At 29.1% G+C, this 24,937-nt stretch overlaps 1 protein-coding gene across 1 annotated transcript; it reads right to left on the reverse strand.

Annotated features, from left to right (window-relative positions):
- Window positions 1-1,909: 1,909 nt before the first annotated feature.
- LOC129964156 (uncharacterized) lies at window positions 1,910-7,524 on the reverse strand. Its single transcript, XM_056078866.1, has 4 exons — window positions 7,367-7,524; window positions 4,417-4,522; window positions 3,037-3,146; window positions 1,910-2,323 (listed from the first exon to the last, which is right to left on the reverse strand). Exons 1-4 carry the CDS (start codon window positions 7,481-7,483, stop codon window positions 2,171-2,173), a joined length of 486 nt encoding a protein of 161 aa, XP_055934841.1. The 5' UTR covers window positions 7,484-7,524; the 3' UTR covers window positions 1,910-2,170.
- Window positions 7,525-24,937: the final 17,413 nt, after the last annotated feature.

Genomic DNA, 24,937 nt, shown 5'->3' on the forward strand with positions numbered 1-24,937 from the left:
CGATAAATTCATATTCCTGATTTACTGCATTCTGATCGCTAATTACAAACTGAAATATTTAAAAGTGCAAACGATAATTTCGGAGTTTCATTATAATTCAGAAAAAGCAGAATGGTAATTGTTCTAATATAATAAAACAATTAGGGAGATTGATTCTAAATTTTAACATAAATCTTTATTTTGTAGATTTAATTGAAAGAAGAATAATTCTAAGCTGCAATTACTTTCTTTTAGTTATTTATTCAACCGAAGATAATTAATTAGATACTTATTTCTAGCCAGATCATGTAATTTTTTTGGCAACAAAGTTAAAAGATTTTCAAGATGATATTTAAGTCTTTGAAAAGAGTCTTCTACAAAGAATGAGGAAAAAAGAATACAGATGATCTTTTAAAAATATCTAATGGGATTATGGTATTATTTCTGGAATTCAAGGTAATTTTTTATCTGAATAAAATATTTAAATAAGTAGAATAATTTTTATTTAAATATTTTATTTATTTAATCTGTTTTTTTTTTTTTGTAGTTTTTAATTTGAATTTCTGTTAATGAATAATGTATTTTTATTCCAACAGTTATCTTTTGTAATGAAATAAAACATAGTTCTAAGTAAATCCGTACATTTTTTGTTTCATATGTCGTCCTTACACAATTTATAAGGTATCAAACCAATCGATACACATTAACACATTAAAAAATACTTTACTGTTAAAGAGAATTAAGAACTATCAGCCAGTTCCACTATTTTCATATCACAATTTTTCCTGTCTATACTACCGAAATGTATTTACGTTGAAATTCTATAATGTAATCATGCTATGCGGCAAATGAACGAATAGGGGAAAATGATTTGTGATAAAAAAATGGGATTATTTCAGGCTAAAGATCAGTTAATATAGCATCCACGGTTGATGACGATCGTATTAAGACGCCGATCTGAAATGTTCAGCATATTATTAGTCTTGAAATAGCAGAGAGAGTCAAAGTGCTAAATTTGACTATTTATATTTCTTCTAATTTAGCCATGTAATTTCCTTTACATTCGGATAACCCACAATTAAAAAAAATCTTTTCATCGAACTGTATTTCTACTTACATTTTGATACTGAATCACAACAAAAATTATTCATTTTTCGTTGTATGATATCATGGAATGAAAAGGAATAGTCTTCAGCAATGTTTATCGAAAACGGTGTTTGACTTATTCGAGTGAGTCATTATCAACTTATCCTTAGTCCAACGTCTATTCGCAGAAATGTATGATCCATTGCTGGTAGTGTTGGAGTTACGAATTAGTCGCTGGTAGTTACGAATTGTGGACGCTTGACGAAGCAGCTAATTCAGTTAAATATGATAGCTTCTTGTATAAGTTAAAATAAACCATTAGAGGCAGCTTCTAAAGTTGGTTAATCGGGAGAAAAGTGCTTTTTATGGATTAATACTAGACCGCATAATATATGATCCCTCGAAAAAAGTTATTATAATTTATTTGGTATATTTCATCTTAGTCTCTACACAGTATATCTTCTGTACTTCGAATTACTACTAAGTGTCCCGCATTTTGTAAAATTTACTTTAAGAAACCCTCAGCAAGATTGCATGTAGTAAGTACATCGAGAAGATTTTAGGATTAAGGCAGGGATGTTCTAAAAATGCATAATAATACAGTTTCCCAAAATCATTATTAAATAAAGTGGTGCTTATATTAATGGATAATTAGACGTGGTACAAAAAATTATAATCAGTTCCTCTAAAACAATCAACGAAACATTCCACTCAAAGCGAAGCCTTAAATGAATACTAGAATTATTTATTTGCTTAAAAATGTCAAAAGTTGTGTGCTAAAGATTCTGTGATGGTTTTGAGGCTTTTCTGTGCTTTCATTCTAATGAAAATAAGCTATGCAATATCAAAAGTACAGAAGTATTTTATTCACATTAAGTTTTGACAATGACGAGATTTCTACAACAATCTGACTACTATTTTTCTGCCTTATGTAGTACAGTAAACTCTGAAATAACAGATGTACTGCATAAAGTCCCAGCATAAGCTCAGATCAACATTCAGATATGTTGAGAAACGTGTTCGATCCTGTTTTTTGTGAGATCCGTAGCAGTTGCCCTGAAGAAAGCTATGTTTTTTTTTTTTTTTTTCAATCAGCGATCTGAGTTTACTTTGCAACTGGGGCAGCTGCAGGTTGTTCGGCAGCAGATTCATCAACTGAGGCATCTGCAGCTGAATCATCAGCTGAAGCGTCGGTGGCATCGTCAGCTGTAACTGGTGCAGCCGTGGTAGTGGCGGGTTTCTGGCAAATTCCGTTGTTCTAGAAAAATAGTAGGAGTAAAAAAAGAATATGAAGTTGTGATTATTTTATCTGCTGTGAAATGGCATTTTTAATTCAGGTTATTCCATCCATCCATTAATTAAAAGACTTTAAGTATAGAATTCCGGATGATTGTTTTTATTTATTTTTCTTTTCGATTAAATCCAAAGCTTATCCCTAATAAATCAAGCAGTGTTTCTTTTCATGGTGAAAATTTCTTAAAGAAGTCAGTTGCATTCACAGACCGTTTTGATATTTTAATACGCATTTGCTTTAAACCATCAAATAAGAAGAATTAATAGATCAAATTGAGTTAATAGCGTATCTGATATAACAAATTTTCTGAAAGACATTTAACTGTGAACAAATCCTTTATGTACGGAACAAAATATTATTTTAAAAATTGATCTGCAGACAAATAAAAAATAAAATAAATTTTGATTCCGAATGCTCTCCATAAAAGGAAACATTGCTTCTCATTATGACTTAAAAAAAAATATTTTTTTTTGTTACTGCTTTGTTTATTCCTTGTTCAAATTTTATTTTACGCCCATAAAACTATATGAAAATGTTTATTAAAATGTTGTTGAGACATCAGGAAGCTTTTCCATGCGATCTTATATCATAATATTATTTTGGCACTTCTTGATTTTTATTCCCATTTTTATTTTTTAAAATTATTTATGTTATAATATTACAAAAACATCACTCACTTTTTTCTTTCCTTGCTGTACACACACTAGACCCTCAGCACAAGGGCAGGGTCCAACGAAAAAGTCTCCAAAAATTGGAACAACTTTGTCTTCTACGTGGCATTTGCCTCCTATAGGGAAGAAACAAAACAATTGCAATATTTCTAAAAATATACGTGTCATGCATTTTTTGCATTAGGCGGACAACTCTATATTTCACAAATATGTTTCTTCAAAGGTTTAAGTCTATTTAACTTTCATCATACCACAACACCAAACATTTCGTATTAAAACTCACAACCAAAATGCTTAGAATATCATGGATTTAATTTTGACTCTCGTATTGGTTCGATGACATAATAAATCTACTTTTCTTTTCCAAAACATTCTTTTTAGAAAATGGTCTCTTTTTCATCTACATTGCATATATATGCTTTTAGAATTAGCTACATAAATATAAATTCAGTAATAAGCAGATAATTAGAATTGGTATAACATGAAAATCTAAAGGTTTGTCTGAAATTATTTTTTTTTGTACTTAAATAAATTTCCGAGGAAGTTAAATATATTATTTATCCCTTTTTCGTCTGTTCTATTTACTAGGTTGAGTCGAGTGAAAATAATAAAATTTAAGTTCATTTCTTAAAGATTTTATTGAATGATGACGATTCTAATGGGAGACATTCAGGTTAGTTTTGAGGATTAAATAGTGTCTCGTTTTGAAATTCGCGACATTATATTTAACCGCATCAGGAATGAAAATTTTGTAGAGAAAAAAATTCAAGTTTTAAGCCAATATCATATTCTAAAGTCTAATGAGATAGCAACAAACATTAGTCATCAATTTTAACAAGAATACTAACTGAAATATAAGTTGTCAAAACGGCTTTAGGATTACAGTCAATGAAGGCATTTTTAAAAGGTGTGAATATATCAGCAGAGCTGTCTGATGAATGCATATCACTGTATGAAGAATAAGTATGTAGTGATATAACTTACGTACACATAAAAACTTAAACGTCTTCAAAATATATTTAGATTGCACGTTTCCAGATCTGATTGAGTTAAAAGTCTGCAATAACCATAAGAACTAAGCCTCGGTATAATATAGTAAAAAAAGAGTACCAATTTAAAAAGCAAAACAAGCAATCAGTTCAATCCTCAAAAGATAACTGATTAAGACCAGTCAGTTAGTTTAATTTCGATTATTTAATCTGATTGATTGATTAATATGTATTCAAACTGATTTATAAACTGCATGATCATTGTTTGTTGAACAATGAGAAACTGGCTTTCTTTCTTTAGAGGAAGAGACAATTCATTCTAATAGTAATTTGAATTTTTGCTGTTTTGAAGAATATTTCAGACTTGAGAAAATAAAGTGAAAAATTCAATACATACCTTCTGCGGTGAAATTTTGGCAAGTTCCCCCCAAAAATGGAATTCCAGCACAGCACTGAGTTTCGTCACATTCTTCTTGCTCAACACAAGCTTGCGCGGAAACTACCTGTAGGATTAAAAGAATGTTACTCTCTGAATCAGTTTAATTCACTATCGTTTATTGTATCACTTCAGAAAAATTTATTTTAAAAACATGAGCAAATTATTCAGATTCAAACGTAAGTTAACAATGCTTAAAAACATATAGCAGTGAAAAGTGTGTGTTTTTTAATTACTCAAACATAGGTAAAAACCGGAGTTTAAAACATATAGTGTTTCTAAAATATTTTCAGTTGAAGTCTAGATAATTTCCTAAGCTTTCACAATTCTAAAAGTAAACAGAGATATTAAAGTTTTTTTTTTCACGGGTTATTATACAGATTTATATGAAAGTAATTAGTGTTTCTTAAGATATATGAAAAACATTTTTCATATGATTTTAGCCCTTGATTTTTGTGTAATATTATTTAATAAAACATTGTGTTTGCGAAAAGTAAACTGTTATGCATTTTTAAATTAAATTGATTTCAGTTGAGCTCTGATTTAAACACTGCCCTCAAAATTACCATCTTCTCATTTTAGTTCTCATGCCGTTTTAAATGGGTCATTAATTCAACTAGAATAGACCCAGAATCAAACTCTTATTGAAATTTCATTGTTCTATATATGATAAAGAGAAAAAGATTTCAAGGGTTTCGGTTTTCTTTTTCTTCCTCTACCAATGAATATGATATTCGGCTTTTTTATTCTCACAAAATACACAAGAATAGTATATCTCTCTCTTTTTTGCAAGAATTAAAAGTTTATTTTGCTTAGAATAGTTACATTTTTTTAAAGTCAAGTTTTTAGAAAATTTAAGTTTTGGCTTTTGAATTCTAATAAAAGCTTGATGCTTTTGGGCAAACAGTTTACTCTAAAAATTTTGATTCCAGCATACTTGTTATGAAATATTTTTATAAATTACTGTATGCACATAATTGAAGATTATAAATTCTACTTCCTAAAAAATATATGCTGAATTAAAACTCTCATCTATTTATATTATCCATATCTTATATAGTTCTATCAATCTTTCGATTATGACATGAAATTTAAGAATGCAAAACTATTTTCTTACTTAATTACATATTGTTTAAAATGAACAATATGTAATTAAAACGTATGAGAAACGTTTTCAATTCGTTATTTTAAATAGAATAAATTATAGTAAATTTCTTAATAAAAGAAATCTATAATTAATTTTTAAAATTTGTAAGTTAATTATTTCAAAGTAAAAAAAAAAAATATTTTACAGTTTTACCAATTTTTAAATTACACATTAAGGAAAAAAAAGCTTTTATAAGCGATAAAAATATTCAATACGCAGAATCAAAATGATTTATTCCTTGATGAACGTGATCAATAAGAAAGTCAATCTGAATTATGAATTTAAAAATACAGCAAATGAATTTAATTTATTTGTCGCTCCAAAAGATCTCTTTACTCCTAACCAATAACAGACGTGACAAGCATAATCGCATTAACGATGCCACTTGCGAAATTAATAAAATAATATACAGTGTCTCTGTGTTAAATAATTACTAAATAAGTTTATCTATATTCTATAACATAATTTAATGCATTAATTAATGCATCAAATTAATCACTTTTACATGTAACTAAAGTATTTATCATAACAATGATACATGAATTGAATTATTTCACGAAAACAAAATACGTTTTCGTGAACACAGTTATCAAAAATTAATTAAATAGAACACAGATAATCATGACAAGAGGAGCTTGTTATTCTGAAACTCTATAGGACATAATCTTATTATATTAACATAATAATGTTTATAGCTGGCACAATATCTGAAAACGCTCTCTCTCTTTCTCTTTGGAGCTCTAAGTTAGAGCTGCTCGAAGTTATATCATGGGTTGTTGGTATTCACTATAAAATGATTTCTCAAAAATTTAATAAAATTTTAATTAAAAATTTATCAAAATTATAACGTTTGTCCAGTGTAATGTCGGAGCGTGTTATTGCTTAAAAATTATTTTTACACCACTTTCAGATAAAAAAAATAGATTTTTTCAGCAATATCAAGTTTATTTCTATATAATTTTTTTCTCTAATTTTAATAATTTAAAAAAAATATTTTGAGATATATTAGCAAAAATATTTTTCATTGCTTTAGTTACTGGATTCATTTTCACACACGTTGCGATGATATTCAAAATATTTTTTATTGGAACTGTACAATTAAAAGTAAACTTTAATATTAAAATATAGTTGAATGAAGCCGAAACGGCTATCATCCTAAGATATTTCGATCTAAAGACTAGAATCTAATTAATTGTTTTTAGTTCAGAAATGTATATTTCGATAAAAAATATACATTTCTAATATTGCGAAAAATTTATCTTATTCATCTCAATTATGTTTTAACATCCTCTTTCACCAATCGTCATTTTTTCTAAAATATGGTTGCCCATAGTGTGTGAAAAAATATAAGCATTGCATTCTTTTTGAATAAAATACATTAAAAATATTTGAAAATTCTTGAAAGTGAGGGAATCTTTCATAATCTTTCTCTCCTTTTTTCTTTATATTTTTGGCATTACAATTATTTTTCTATTTTTGCGAATTTCAGAACATTTTTCAGACGTAAAAGTCATATTTTTACCAATGCTATTCATCCAATTATAGTAAGTCATATCAAAACTGAAAAAATCTTTTTCTTCAAATATCGACTGTTATTTTCTTTTACTACAGAATAAAAGGGATAATAGATATTATTATAACTTAGTTAATCCCTAAATAAGTGGGGGGGGGAGACAAATGTCATATGCAGTGTTAAGTCGCTTTTGGAAATAGCTATTCTGATATAATAATCCCGTTTCTCAAAAGAAAAAAAAAAGTACTTACCACCAACAAACATGAGATAAAGATAGCACAAAGAAATGATTTCATTTTGACTGCTGCAAAATCTCCTCTTTTCCAGAATCTGCTAGGGATGCTTTGATGTGTTTGGCTTACCGACATCTAAGCTTAAATACTCTTCAACCCCGGATTTTCATTTTTATCTCAATGGCTTAATCTCATCTCCAGATAAATTTTATACATTTTTTTCTCCCTTCTCACTTGTTGAGGGTCGTTTTCGCCGTGATGTTTCGTAAAACAAAAAGAAAATCGCGCCATTCGCTTTGAACATCTGACTTCATAGAAAATAACTTCTTATCTCTTGTTTCGCAATCTGGAAAGAGTAGGAACAACAGACTTAAGAGATTTTACACACATTTCAAGACAGAGGAGGATATGGCGTTATTTATTAAGAGAGACTTACGTGGTTAAATATTTATAACTCTATGCTTAAAATGTCTTTTTGGAAAATTGGTATAGAGGTAACAGGAATAACAGTTCTCAAGGATTTTGTGACAGAAACGCAGTTTTCAACTAACAATGAAAAGAAATAACAATGATTGCTTTAAGCAAAAAAATAAATAAATAAAATAAAATAAAATAAAAATAAAAAAGGAGATATTAAAATTTGTAAAATCAGTGTTATTTATAAAGCAAAAAAATCCGGTTAGTTAGAATTTGATTTGTATAGAGGATCATATGGAGTTTACAGGATTAACAAGTTTTCAGTCTCTTTTGAAATACAGCAGATTCTTTCAAATAATAATTAATACAAATTTAAACGCTTTTTATAAAAAAAAAAGAAAAAAAATCTAGATAATATTGAAATTTGCAAATTTTACTTAATGGAGATTTTAAAACTATTTATAATAGAATAGTGATCAGATGAAATAAATGCAATTTGATCCCCAAAAATTAAGGTTTCCTGACCTCTCGATTTAATCTCAAAAATGGTAACATTTTTGTGATAATGTGACATTGTTATATTTTTAACTTGCCCCTTTGGTAATTAGTTGACTCGTAAAAATTAATGTTTATTAGAAATGTTAATTAAATATTTTGGATATTTGTTTTTTACTGTTTCCAAAATACATATATTTGTTTTTACTGTTACTCCAGAAAAATATATTTAAATTTCAAATTTTAATAGATATTTAGGGTTAGTTTAGTTATATTAACGTCCCGTTTGAAGCAACACTAGGGCTATTTTGGGACGGACCTCACAATTTTGAACCGCGGTCAGATGACGAGGACGACACCTGAGCCGGCACCCCCTCTCCACACCACACCACACCAGCGGGAGGACGTTTGGTCAGGACGGATTTAACGTGCAACAGACCTCCTTATACGACGTTTCTTCGGTGGAATCGGGTCTCGAGCCTGAAGCCCTCCGGCTCCGAAGCCGAGACTTTACCACCAGGACACCGCGGCCTTAGATATTTAGGGAATACTATTTTAGGATATTTGATTGTTATATTTTTTATTTGCTCCTTTCATGATAAGTCGGTTCGTCGGGATTAATGATTACTAAAAATTTTAATTAAATATTTTGGATAATCTGGTTTTAATGGTATCATCAGAAACATATTTTAAATTTCAAATTTTTATAGACATATGGGGATATCTATTTTAGAAGTTTTCATTTGCTCTTTGTGCTATACATTTCTTTAATTTTCTGTTTATATCTTCATACATCCAGTTATATAACAAGAAAGAGCATCAATAATAAAAAATTGACACGCTTTTACTTTTTAAAAAAATTCGTTTGGTTCTCAAATAAAATTATTAATTATAAACGTAATGAAATTGAAAACTTTTACTAAGAGCATGTCTTATACTGAAATCTGCTCAGCTTGAAAAATGAACTGAATCTTCATATCTTGATTCTCAACAATGGCAAAACAAATTCTAAGATGAAATATTAGAAGTATATTTCTAATATTAGAAATATTCTATATATATATGCGCCAATTTTGGTAGTTCTTGGTCAAGCAGTCTGTTTGTAGAGCGCCAAAGCACACACACACGCTCGCACGCACGCACGTACACACATTCATCTTTCGTATTAGAGATGAAGTGAAAGAACAATCTTGTGTATAGGTCTGGTGGATGCTTAACATCTTGCTGAAATTCCAGTGAACTCACGCAAGCGTGATCCATAAGCACAGAAGAAGGAGAGGCGTAAATTTGAAATCATGTGGTCTGCCCTCAAATAATCTTCTTGCTATCAAATGGTTGTAGATATAACTCCATTGTACTATTTAATTGATATAGATATAAGATATTTGTAAGATATAAAAAGATTTGTATAGTAAAAAAATTAAAAGCTGAAGAATAAACCAAGCAATTACCATCTTTAAGTTGCCACAAAAAAGTGGAACAAGTGTTTATTTTCCTAAATATTACATCAATACACTTTAGTTGGCAAATTTTCATTAAATAATGTAGGAGACTGAATGAAAATACTTTGGCTTCTGTAAAGATTGAGAGCAAAAAGTTAAAAAAAAATTTATGCGAACCCCATAGTGAAAAAAATCGAAAAAGAAAAGCAGTCTTTCCTTGCAATTGTGTATGTGATATTAAACTTTCTAAAAGAATTACATATGTTGATTTATATTGTATTTTAAGCCCTTTGATACTGATTTATATTGTAATGTATGAAAAGGAATTTAAAGAATAGTTTAGTAAGTGCAAACCTTATAGGAAATTTATCATTCCAGGAAAGATGAGGGGTTGTACATCGATACAAAAATTGCCTTTCTGGCTAATTTATTTTTTTAAAGTTATCTTCATACTAGTGTACGAACACTGCTCAGATCTCATCTTTCTAAAATCGATAATACAAAAAATACTTCAATGTAATGACTAGAATCCATATAGCAATCATGGATTTCACGGATAGCTACTTCTACTATATAATCAGCTTCAAAATTGACGCATTTGGGCTATATTTCAAATAGATGGGAATTGAATCTTTCTTCAGGAATGTCATTTGGATATATAATCGGCGTTTTAATTGAAATGGAAACAATAATCTCTCTCTTTAAATGAAAAAAAATCATTATTTTTACAAGTGGCTTAAGATCAATAACGATTTTTTTATGGCCCTTTTAGAAAATCTCTAATGGGTCTTATCTTGTACAACATCGAGCTGAATGGTAGCCAATTTATTCAATTAGTTTTGAATGGCATTATAATTGAATTCCTTGGTCTTTAACTGCCTTCCTAAAAATGTAATGACAACTAGATAGTGCTCTTCTTAACCAAATGTCATCGGTAAGTTGATAGCTGGATATTGAATTCCTTGATGGGTGGATTAGCTTTCAAGAACCTGTTACTTTTCTCCTAGATTTGACACTTGTTGACTTATTCGTGGAGCTGTTAACGTTTTTCTGTGTATAATACGATTCCTGTAGAAATAACAAAACTTCGTTAAAAAAAACTAACAAATAATGCTTCCTTATTCAAAATAGCAGACACCTTGAAACTAACAACACATATTATACAATCAAACTGCTTGTGTAACTATGGCCCTCCTCAACGGACATAAATCAAACACAGTGTTAATTCGGTTAGGCGTTGGGGATACCAGATTCACTCATTTCCATTGATTGCTTGTTGAACAATTACCACTGTGTTCGCAATGTGACTGTAGAAAAAACCTCACGCTCAATTTTTTTTAAACTAAAAAATTTTATCCACTGATTTAAACCTTGTCTGCATTTTTAAGTACCCTTATATATAGCTCTTTATTTACTATTTTACATTGATACGATTTTACCTACGGCTGGCGCAGCATAGTCAAAAACTATAGTATTGACGTCAGAAAAATCCAAATAATCCAATCTGTTGACGTATGTTTCTATGGATTATGAAGTTATCTGATTAATAGATTGCGATAATTATTTTTCTGGCAAATCTGCTCTAAGCTTATTATGGGTGTGTGGAAATATCCTTACACAATCCATACTTTAAATCCCATCACGCATGTATGCAATGCTCTACCAAGCTTTGTTGTTCTTTAAAACTGCTGGATGGAATTTAAGTCTAAAGAGGGTTGGTTGTAAGTCTGAGGAATAAAAAATAATTAAAGTAAAAAGCGGTTTTAACATATGTTTCTATTAGTGTATTATAAAGAAGAATTTTTTTTTTTTTTTTTTTTTTCGTTTCTGAAACTTGGAGATTAATACAAAATTGTAAAATCATGAAACGCTGGGAATACAAATATACGAAAAATAAAGCATGATAAATGTTACCGGTATGGAAAATTCCTGGACAATTATTAAAATTTAAATTCGAATAAAAAAAGTCTAATTTACTTGAAGTATTTATATTAGTGCATCGCGCGATTATGATTCTTTTGCATTAAATTCGAGATTTTATGAAAGGATGCTTTGTAAAATGAAGTAGATAGTAATAATATCAAACAATTTTTTTCTGATTCGTAGGGATTTAAAAGGAAGGTATATCAAAACCTAGAGGTCGAATGCTTTCTCATTTCTTTCTCTTTTTTTTTTTTTGCATGCATTTCAATCTATGAAAGTTAAATTCAAAACGTATAAAAAAATGCTGAATGTTACTTTCATTTAATTTCCTTAGTAGAAAATATCATTTTTATGGTCAAAGACAGAATAATAGACTTATTCAATTTTAAAGCCATATATATATATATATATATATATATATATATATATATATATATATATATATATATATATATATATATATATATATATATATATATATATATATATATATATATATATATGTGTGTGTGTGTGTGTGTGTGTGTGTGTGTGTGTGTGTGTGTGTGTGTGTGTGTGTGTGTGTGTGTGTGTGCGTAAGATATTTTTTTTTTCATATCTTACTCATAAATAAATGTAGCTTAAGAAAAGGTGTAAAGAATATTGCGTGTTCATTCATTCGACGATATTTTTTTATTAACTAAAACTAGCTATATATCCATTGCACCTGCATATTTCTATAAAAGCAACAAAATGGCTGCGCCTAAGATTTATTTTGTTTAAAAAACGATTTGAAATTTTGAAAATAAAATAATGGGAGGAAAGCTGTTTATATACAATTTCTTTATGTTATTGATAGTTAAAAATGTTTCATTGAAGTTAAAAATGATTTTGAAATTTCTGGCCACTTGAAATTAATTCAAAATTTGTCTACATATATCTAATAATTGATGGAGATTGAAATTTAATGTTGAAAAAGGATGCCTTCAGATTACAAGTTGTAAATACATATCTAATTTACCGCTTATAGTTTGGAATTAAATTATATATCGTTCTTTAAACATCCATTACTATATTACTGGAAAAATTTGCTTGCTGTAGTTTGGTGATTTAATGTGTAGTACCTGTAACTTCCTCTTGAATAATTTTCTATTAAAAAAACTAAAAAATTTAATAGACACTAAAGTATAAGAAAGCTTTGAGTTAATTCATTAAATAATTACATAATTAATTTATTAAACAGTCAATTATAGTCAAAATCAATTAATTAAATAATTAGCTTTTCTTTGTTAAAAATGCAAAAATAATTTCATCGTGAGTAGTTCTCTATATTTCAATTAATCAATTATTTTAAACTTATTTTTATGTTTAAAATTAAATTTCATAGTTCACAGTTCCCCGGACCAAAGTTATAATTTAAGAAATAAGTTTTCAAACTTAGGTTTAATGTGGAAATTTATCAAAATCTCGATTTCGAATTTTTTGGCAATTGATTTTTCTTAAGTACAAGAAAAAAAAAGAGAGACATCAATGATTTTTTGTTTGCTATATTTGAAACACATGGCTGTTAATATTACTATTTGAAATAATACAACAAATTTATAAATCTTGAGAATGTTGAATACTGGGCAAAATCGGATGAAGGAAAATCTGTCTAAAAAACTCCAAGTAATCTTTTTATATAAATGAAAGAAATAAAATACAAACATGAGACGGAAATAGTATTTCGGTGCTTTTTAGAACTTCAAAATAACTCTAATTGAGGGAATTTTTGGAAATAAAATATAAGCATCGAGTTAATTATCTCGGCGGTTTCATTGAAGAATTTCTAGTAAGCGCCACTTTTAAATAAAAATAAACAAACACTGAAAACGGAAAGCGAAAAAGAGATGATAAGAAGCCGCCGGCTAATCAAAACGATCGATTGTCAATATTACTTATTATCTATTTGTGTCTGGATATCACAAAGAAGGTAGACATATCTTTGAGCGCGACATCTTATAATCATTGAATTAAAATAATTCTGAAAGGAAGGAAAATGCTTCAAAGTATAGATATGATTCATAATATAAAATCAAATTGGTAATTTAATTTATACATTTTCTGAAAAAAATAACAATAATGGCTTTTTACTTTCTCGTATGCTAAATATTCAGATTCAAAGTATACACTTCAAAAATTAGAATTCGATATTTTGATGAATTTTCAAATCTTCTCGTGTTCGAAAAACACGTTTTTAGAATTATATCCGTCTATCCATGTAAATTATAACTCGAAACTGCTTTTAGTCAGAAGGGTGAAATTTGTTATATAATCTCAACTTCATGTTTGTGGGTTTGTTTGTCTGCTGGATGAGGTCTTTCTGCAACTCTAATGCTTCTAAATTAAAATGCAGAAAAGATTTCTTTTCATCTTCAGATCAATCAATCAGTTCTGTGAGCTGTGGGATGTCACGAACTGCATGGAGAATAGCCACGACTTTCATTTTTCTAGCTTACTAATTTATTTTCTGCCCAATTTTTGCGTTTTAACAGCTTTTTTTTCTTTTTTTACATTTTTGTTGATCAATAAACTCTCAGAATGAAAAAATAATGAAATTCGATAAGAAAGATATATAATTAAAAAAAAAAATTTGGTGGGGGTGCTGCAGCTCTGCAGCCCTAATGGACAAGCTGCAACTGTCAAATATATCGACCACTTTTTAAAAATATGTATATATTCCATATATTTTGAATAGTTAGTAAAACCAAAAAAAAAAAAAAAAAAAAAAAAAAAAAAAAAAAACAATCCCCCAGGTCCAAATGGTCCGTTTATCAATGTTTGTCTTCAATGGTAGGCTATTCTATCTTTACATCACACCACCCTATATACTCGAGAGAAAATTCCAAAACTACTACTTTTCTGTAAATTATTTAAGAAGAAAAGCATTGACAGAGCTCCCCAGTTATAACGTCAGTATCTAGTTTAATTATTTGTATTTTAAATGAAAACTCATGATCTCTAGATTCGAAATCAATGACTACTTGTTCAATATCAACTTCTAGGTATCGTGTGTAATAAAAGCTTGGCAATAACCCCGAGCCTCAAGAATTAAATATTTCGTGGGTGATTTCACTAATAAACTTTGCCCTTTTACAAACATTGCTAACCAATCAGATTAGATGTTTACGACACATATAAAATTTAAAATATTATTTTTCTTTGTTTTGATAAGATACGGTTCGTCGAATTTAGTCGACGTGACTGATATTATAAATCTGGCTGGTGAACAGCTGATCGCCAAAAGTTGCCAGAAGGTTCTTATTTAAAGCGATTTAACTGACACTAATGACATTTTACATAGGTTTCTGATTATTATCAACAGGCGATCAGATAATTCGCCGATGATAATGGCATTTAATTTTAGTTAAATCGTTAAAAACTTTATGACCGATGTTCCTCCAAATTGTGAAACATTAAAGCCATGTTGTTTTACATCTTCTCATTATATATATGAATCTTTTCAATGAAAAACAGTCCCATGACATCAGAAGTGCTGTTATAGACATGAATGTCCAGTTCATCCAACTTTCGAGGTATTGTAGCTTCACTTTTGTATTCGTAGTGTAAACTACATAGATCTTAAACAGAATTTTGGTTTTAATAATGGAAGCTATTAAATATTAAAAAAATAATGGAATAAATATTTGAAATAATCGATTAAATATTTTTAAAAAATGATGAAAATGGTTTCAATTTCAGGGAAGTGATATAATTTATTATTAAAAATTAAGTAAAAATAAATTTTTTTAAAAAAATTTACCAAAATTCAGGACAAAATTATTCGATTATTAAATAATTATCGTTAAAAACAATATTTAAATTTTGAACCAATGTAATAATTATTATTATGAATTTATTTGACCACCAATATTATGATTAATTTTTAATCAATTAATTTCTAATTAATATTTCAAAAGATATAGGGACATATTCTTACCCTCCAAGCTATATATATGCCGAATCTGGTAGCTGTACTTCAAACTTTCTAGCCTATAGAGCAACAGCACACGAATGCACACATTCATCTCTCTTATTAATAAGGAGAATTACTTATTGAAGTATATCAGCTTATACATTAGAATAATGATATTTTGCCCATGCAGCAATCGTGCAATTCATTACTTTGTATCCATTATAAAAATTTTATTTATTTAGACATCGTTTACTAAGAAATTCCTATTAATAAAATGGAAGGCTAGATTCTCTATAAATAACTTAAAAACATTCCTATGTTTACAAATATCCTGGACTGAGTTTCTATTAAACCTTTTTCTATGCTGGGGTATTTCCGAAAACCCCACACGCCAAGGAATATTTCCTGTCTCGTTTCTTTTTTTACCCTGGAACAGACTTGCTTTCCTCATTTATTTGTTCCGCCATAAATTGCTTCAATTCCATTTGTTTCTTTTCGCTGTTGTTTGTGCCTTTCCTAATGCCTTAACTGTTGTCATTAAGTTCCTTTTCTCCTGAAAATTAGTCCACTATTGTATAGTACTCGGAGAATTATGCACACTAACTAAGCGACGTTGACTTTGAGAAATGAATATCGGACGTTATTGACGCTCTATAGTGGTTTGTGGCACGTGTAGTGCGTAGGTTTAAAATGAATTGGATAACAATGGAAATCCTTCATCATCTCCTTTAAATATATGAAAAGGCTTGAATGGAGCTTAGCTGGAATGTTGAGACATTAAGCATACATGCAGCCAGTGACTGATTAAAGCATATTGTGGCCGCTGGCAGTGCACATTATGAAGTTCATCTTTTAGTAATTTAGCTTGTTTCCTATAAATGTTTTATCCAATTAACTTATGTAACATGCTAATAATTTATTTTATTTCAGTAAATTTGCAAAAATATATTTGCTTTTATTTATTTGTTTTTAATATGCATATTAGGGAAAAACTGACTGAAATAAAAATATTCTTTAAAAAAAGCAGCCATTTTCATTAGTTAATTATATCCTAGATAAGAAATAGAAGCATTTAATTATTATAAATTATAACTAAATAATAACTTCAATTAAAATTATTATTTTAAGAGAATATCAGGCAACTATTAAATGAATGATCAATATTCCATTATATTACAAAAAAAAAATATTATTTTTTCTATTTTAATGTTCTTCACATATTGTAATTTTAAAATTTTATAATAAAAAATGATATTCTTCACAAAACATGTATTTCTTACAGATTTAATTATTTGACTGTTAGGTTAATAGCATTTTAGTGATTTCTCTTCAGATTTTCTCAATCACCGACTTAAACATATTTCTAGGTAAGAGATTTCTTTTACATTTTGTTTTCTCTGGCTAAAAGTTTTTTTCGATGACTCTGAAAACTTCTTTCCAACATTTTAAAAATATTTTGGAGCACCCTTAATTAGATAACAGAAATGTTAAATTAAATTTAGTTGTAAAAATATTCAATGAAACAATTTGAAACGACCGTACAATGAGTTATTTAAATTTAACTGTTGACATTCGATGATAAATGATAAGAATGATTTCATTGCGCGTTTTATATGTGCATAGATGTGTGAGTTCATGAAAATTTTAAGCTTACCATTTACTTTTCTAAGTTCTGAAAAGATGCATTTACATTTAAAATCTTATCGCAACCTTCCAAAATTTGAATCATGACCTGCAGATTAGAATACTTAATATAAGCCAGTCTGTTGCCTATATATTTTTTACTATACATTAGTTTTTTAGAAGGCAAATGTTAGTTTTAAATGTTTAAAAGTAATATAGCACTGATATCAGGAAGTTAGAAAAGAGATAATATTATTTGCATGGTATGTTCTCGATTTTCTTGTAGATTTAAACACCGAATTTTTTATGCAGTGTCACAATCAAAGAAAATGCCTTTTCGTGCTCAAACACAAATGCCTGAACGGTCACAGATGATCTTAATAGATGTTCTTGGGAGACTGCTATTAAAGGAAGTTAATCCAATTCCATAATGATAAACCTCCACCGTTTATTTTTTTTCTGCCCTCCAATAATCCTACTTTTAAAATTCTACATTATTAATGAATAACTTAGCAATATTTTTTGAATTTCTAAATAATTTTCATTATACTCCTTTTCATTTAATTACTTAACTTGCACAGTTATGGTTCAAATAACGTAGTTCTAAGAAGTAATTAAACACGTTCTGAAATAATAAAACACAAATGGAAGAAAAAATTAGTTTAATAAATTTTTTTATGGAACCGAATTAAGATCTCTAAAATATCTGCCAGCTCTTTGGCGTATATTTCATATCATCGATGGATGCACATTGGCAAAAATGCAAATCTTTTCTCACAAGTATATAAATCTTTATTAGAATCGACAAGGTCATCATAATAGAAGACGTTTTTCATAGGATCACATAGGGAAACACAATTGAAGTGTAAAAAAAAACGGGTAATATTCTTGGATATTTGGTAAGACCATCACAATAAATGTCTTCTAACCGTGGGCACTTCAATTATTATGTACTATGCTTTTGAGGACTGAAGAATCCGGTCGGAATATTGGTTGTATTTATTCAACTAAATCTCTTATATAACTTTATGTTCTTGATTTCTTCACCAAATAATTATAAATATCAAATTGTGATAAGCATTAAAAACGGTCTATTTTAACTGTCTTTCACCTGTTTTGGTTATTGCGCATGAAAACTCTCGACTTCGCTGATTTCAAAGTGCCGCTAAACTTGGATTTCAAAGAGCCATTAAAACTAATCCATTTTCTGATTGCAAATGTCTTTCGCGGTACTGTAACTTCACAATCTTATTCCCTGTGCGAACCATATAAATAAAAGACAATAAGGAAAACGATTTGAATTTCACTCTAACGGAAATTTGTTGCTGAAAATTATTCTCGCTGTCTCGATATATATATATATATATATATATATATTCGTAAATATCGCCGAAAGACACACACATCTTGTTTAATTTTGATTTAATTTTTGATTTCTAAAGAATATATCACCAATAATAAACTCTTTTGCCGATGATGTATTTTGAGCATTAACGATTATCACGAAGAGAATCTCCAGAAAATGTTAATTTTTACGCCCTTTTATTCAATTGAATTTGTTTCATGCTATTAGGAAAGAAACTTTGTAATCGATTTATCAGCATCTCCTTGATTTATTAAAATTTTCTAATTTTATACAGTAATATATTACTGATAACAATGCAATGTTTAGATATTTTCAAAATTTAATCAGGCATTAATTGATTGCTTTTAATTCCATTTGAATGGTAACATAAAGTTCTAAGTAAGAAAAATTGTTTTTTTTTTCATAAAATTTTATTATATTTCAATAGTTGCGATAAAATTTCAATAGTTAATTATGTTATGCATTAAAAAATTAAAATATAGAAAATAATAAAAAAAATTTAAAAAATTAAAGTAATTTTTTTATAAATGTAATAGAATATAGGAAATGTAAATTGTAAAATTCCCTCAAGAATCTGGAGATCAAAGCAAAAAGCATAAAATTGTGCGACGATGAAAAACAGGGTAATTAAAAAAATAAAATTGTATTGAATTTTAAAACAAAAAATGCTAAAATTCATCATTAATGCGAGTCAAAATTGAAATTTACATTAGTTTCTCACACTTTCACAGTTTTGTCATGATGTTCATATTTTTAATTAAAAAAGTCATATTCTTCCTTTTAATAATTTAATAAAAACAAGTTTTTATAAAATATTTAATTTCATTACTGATATAAAAAAATTCATCTAAAGTAATTTAGAATTCCACAAAATAATCAAACATTGATTAAAGCTATTATTTTAAAGAATAAAACAGTTGTTTTTTTAATTTTGTGGAACCATAATTGGAAGCCCATTTCGGCAAGTAAAAGTGAATAACAAAAATGCCTAATAAAACAACTTTTTTTTTGTTATTTCAGTTGAAAGAACAAAAAAAGTGGTGGTGGAGGGGATGTTTTCTTTCTGGGACAGTCGGTCTAAATTCTACAATAACAAAGTATGATCTATAATTTCAGAACCATTTCCTGAATAATAATAGAGACTTAAGTATCGATGGAAAAGCTTTCGCTTGTAAGGTTTGGAAAACTGCTGGCTAGGGAAAGGTCAGACGATGATGCCATGACCACTGTACTAGTGACGTCACGTAATACGCTGCCTTAGATATCTGCTGTTTTTGTTTCGGTCCAAGTTGCCATCTTCATTTCTTCCCAACCAGCCCCAAAAGATACTTTTTTTCAGGTGAGGTAATCAACAGGTATGAATCATCCACAGTGATCGCTAACAGGCTTGTGTACAAATATACAAGCGTACACGTGTATATATATATATATATATATATATATATATATATATATATATATATATATATATATATATATATATATATATATATTATATATATATTATTATATGTATCTTTCGATTAGCTTAAGCGAATAATTTCTATGAGTGTATCTTATTCATAAAAATTTCAAAAAAATCTAGTCTTCCAAAACAGATAATATTGCATTTACTTTAAAATAATTTTGTATTCAGAAAGTATATTCAAGGAAATAGGAAAAACTGTTTCTGATTTAAATTATTATGGTCCTTTGAAAAAAAAAAGTAAATTGAAGCGGCGATCGCCAATTAATAAATGGTGGCAGGTTTGTAAGTCTTAGATCTAGTATACGTAGATCTTAGTATTACTAGATACTAGTATCTTAGATCTAGTATCAGTACCAATAACTTTTGCAGATAATCTCTCTTCCGTTGTCTGATACACACCTAGACTCGTATTGCCCAGAATTTTGCATTTCTATTACAATGAGGCAAATCGGTGAGAGAATATTTTAAAAGAAAACTTGTTACTTAACAAAGGTCCTATTAATTTCTAAATCTAATTTTGTTGTTAACTTGGGAAGAATTTTCCAAATATCATTTAAACTAGTGTAATTGGTGATTTTATAAGAGGTGTTTTCCTTTCTATAAATCTTTTGCAAACAATTAACTTTCTGTATCAATGTAAAATTTGGATTATGAGTGGATTTGCTTTTATTTAAATTAGTGAAAATCACAATACTGTTGCTTTCCGATGTAATAATAATTTGAAAGAGAATCAATTTTTATCTATATTAAAGAAAATATTTACAAATATCTGCAAAGATACCATACAATTCATATATGAAGAAGATCTCAAAAAAATGCTTTTGATTTCCCCCGAATTAAAAAATTATGCTATTTTTATTAGACAAAATCTCGATACATTTTCTAGGTGTTCAGACATTATTATAGACAATTTATCAAATGCTCAACTCTTCACATGCGTCTCATATTTCTTGTATTTTAAATTGTGATTTTATTAACGCATTTAACTGTAAATTGTGTATTTGCTTAAAAGCTTGACTGGATTTGTCTATTACTCTAACTTTCATGGATTTAAGGAGCTCCGTATTTTCTTCTCTCCCTTCGAACATTTTATTTTAAAATTTGATAAAATGTAAAATTCAAATATAAAATCTTCAAACACGATTTTTGATATCGATTCCCGTGGATTTATTTTACCTTCAAAACTTTTTTCAAACCAATAGTTCAAAAAAATAATCAGTTACATTGCACAAGAAGTCATTTTCGCATCTGAATAATTCTACGAACATTTAAAACAATTAAAAGGTTTAAATACCTTAATAATCATTAGATATTCTTCAAATGAAAATTTCGAGAATTTCTTGAATAACATTTGGAAGTAAAACTGTATGTTTTTATTTATTTTTTATGTTTATTTATTTATTTATCTTTGAAAAACAAGCAGCGCCAGAAATCTATGAAAGTGCTCATGTGACAACAGAAACTGCCTGTAAGCATTTAAGTTGCTATTAGCATGTAGCCAAGCGAAGATGAGTCATGAGGCAGTTGTGGTGGATTGATATGCGCGAGAATAGAACCTGGGACCTTGTGATTCGCAACGCAGTAACATGACCGCGATACAAAAGCAATTGCTCGGCTAGCGTAGTTGCTAACTGGTTTATAAGCTATTCACCACAGACTCTCCCTCCAGTGAGTCGGAGGTGAGACGAACGATATGGCTGTTGAGTGGTTAGCTGTTGATTCTAATGCACCTGTACCCATTTGAGTAGCGGCAAGTGTTATGGCGAGCGTGTGTGGGTGAATAGTTGCTGCGTCAAATGAATCTGACGACTTTGGTTGCGGATAGATGACGCCACAACAGCTGTACAAAGGTTGAAAGTTCATCGTCCGAGGTTACCAATGTAGCGAATTGCGATGTGCGAGGATAGAACCTGGAACCTTGTGGTTTGCAGTCCAGTAACATGACCATGATACAAAAGCAATTGCTAGGGTAGCGTAGTTGTTAAATGGCTTCTAAGCTATTCACCACAAAGTCAACCTGTTCACTGCAAATAACTGTATACAGGACAGCCAGAAAGCTGGTATAAGCGTGCCTATGAAAATAAAGCAGCTATGCAACCAATCCACATAATGTGGTCGGCAACACCTATATGAGACAATATGTGTTTGGCAAAGCTATTATATCTGTTCTTGCTGCTACAGTGACAGGTTATCAAGTGATTTTCAATATGACGTTAAAGTCGACACGAAAAGTCGAAGAAATGGGATAATGTATCTTCGAGGTAGTGGTGAAATTTGAATTTTCGAGAACGACCATTTCATGAGTGTACCGTGAATATCGAATATCCAGTATAACATTAATCAGTGCTGGTGGAAAAAGACGTTGAAAAGAAACGGGCAGTGACTGATGAGAACATTTAAATGAGACAGACGTGCAACACTTACTGAAATTCCATGGATCTCAGGATTGAATGTCAACAAGTGACGAACATGCTCAATGTATGCGAACTGTTCGACGGACCATTATTTCCGAGGGTCGTACGAGGTCTATCACATTTACAGACAGACTCCAGAAATGTGTCTTTCGGACTTAGGAATGTCTGGAACATGGAGATTCGTCAAAATCTCGAGGTTGTACTTTCTACGGCGCTTTCTCTTCGCACGCAAGAAAAGAAAAAGGTTAAAAAATGTATAGATGATAGGCTCTAATTGGGAATGATTTTATACGAAGATATTTATGTATTAACTGATAAAAAAACAGCTAAAATATTGATGAAACCAAAAGATATGATCTTTGCTTTCAAATGACAAGAAAAAAATTGAAATTTCTAAGTCAAATATATGGTAAAAGGTGTGTAGCAATTAAAAATTTAAAAATATTTGGTTGGTAATTCTTTCCCAGTAATTCTGAGAGCGTTACATTTGATGAATTAAAAAAATGGTGGCGATGGGTGTCAAAAGCTGGACATTGTGATGAACTGTCAATTTAGTGTGACATGTGGAGCACATAGGTGCCCTGTCACCAAAAAGTATATACTTGTGGGTAATTCGAATATGCCCAATATGCAGGCGAGATAATTTTACGTCAGCCCCATGCATTGGCAAAACTGGCCACGTGTCAATTACAGGTTACGATTTTCCCTGATTAAGGGTATAAGTATTGAAAAATATAAATGCTAGGTAATACCAAATAACCCATCATGGAGATAAGAATGTTCTTTTGAATGAACAAAGAGATCAGAAATATACCTTTTTTATCTTTCCTAACCGCTCATTCATTTTAAATTATTTAGAAATCTATTTTACAAATTTTATTGATAAAAATGAACTTACATTTTCGTAAATATACACAAAAATCTTGATAACAAAGAAGTAAAAATAATGACGCCTAGTATAGATATTGCATAAATTTCATTTCAGCATTGAGCTACTCGGAATCATTCAAACACTATTAAATGCAATTTTCAGAAAAAATTAATTTGCTTAAGTGAGTTTGCATCACATTATTAATACTTCTAATCAATACTTCATTTTAGAGCTTTTAACAATAATAAAAATAGAACAGTCTTCTCATTTCTCCGAATAAGTAATTTCTATTAAAATTCCCTATTTTTTTTTCTTTCACTTGACTCATAAAGCATGGGCGAAGCTTAAAGATTTTTTCCAATACATCTCCTACCTTTCCTCCTCTTCCGCTGCTCTCTTGCTTAAAAGACATAGAGGACAAAAAAAAGCCAAGCTCTCTGAGTTTGCTTATTGTTATGCTCAGATGCACTCTGACATTTAATCCTGTGACAAATAGTTTAAAGGAACAGCTCGCCTGACATGCCTCCTTTACTCATCGTTTTATTATTGACAAGTTCAGCATGATTAACAAATGTTTTTTTTTTTTTTTTTTTTTGCCTCACCGGTCATAAAAAATGAATAATAAGTAGTATTGGAGGACTTAGTTTTGCCTCATTATTCCATTTTTTTTACCAGGATACGAGCTTTGTTTATATTGGTATCCAGATGTAGCGGATACAAGTTAATCGCGTTTTTTTTTCTTCAAATGATTGCTTTTTGATAATAAACTAATTGTTTTGAAAGCGAATTTAACCATCTGTTATTTTTCTAAGAATCATTTTTATTTTTTGTAAGAGCGATGGAGAGCTAATATTTGAATTTCTTAAGAAATTGATAAGATTTGATGAATTGTAATAAATAAAAAAAGGTTAAAAAAATTTTAATCGCTCATGTTAAATATAAATTAGAAATGGATTTAATTTTGATCATGCATCTCAAATTCAGCGATTTTTGGAAATTTTCACATGATTTCATTGGTTATATCCATTTACTTCTAATAATAGAAATTTCCCGAAGTTTTTAAATTCACACTCTTATTAGCAAATTAAAATGTAGAAAATAATACTGTATACTAAATTTGGAGAAGAAAATAAAATACCAATAGCGTTAAGCTCTGAAAGAAATGTTTTTTAAAAAAAGTGGAATTTTAATCATGTTTATAGTGTATTTATAATTATTTAATTAATGGTTTTTATTTTCTTGTATATCAAATATGCAAAGAGAAATTATTGTAATCGCCGAAAAATTCGACAATGAGATTTTGATTCAGACTCTATATTTCTGATCCAACACAGGCAGAATTATTCCGCCTATATATGAACACAATAACTCGAAAGAGCATCAAAACACCGAAATGATCACCACCTTTTCATCAAATCTAAAAATTTCTATCAAATTTTGAACTAAATCTATCCATGAGAAATCGACCTGTCTGTCCATGTCTTTATAAATTTGATAGATGAATGGGTGAAATTAAGTAATTCGTTATTAGAATTGTTATTTTGTATCACGTTTTGGACCCTAATTTTATTCAAAACTTCACTATGGGCAGCGGTGGCCAAGTGGAAAGGTCTCGGCTTTGGAATCGGAATGCTTC

Source organism: Argiope bruennichi, chromosome 3 (assembly GCF_947563725.1).
Source record: "Argiope bruennichi chromosome 3, qqArgBrue1.1, whole genome shotgun sequence".
In the NCBI taxonomy this organism is placed as follows: domain Eukaryota; kingdom Metazoa; phylum Arthropoda; class Arachnida; order Araneae; family Araneidae; genus Argiope; species Argiope bruennichi.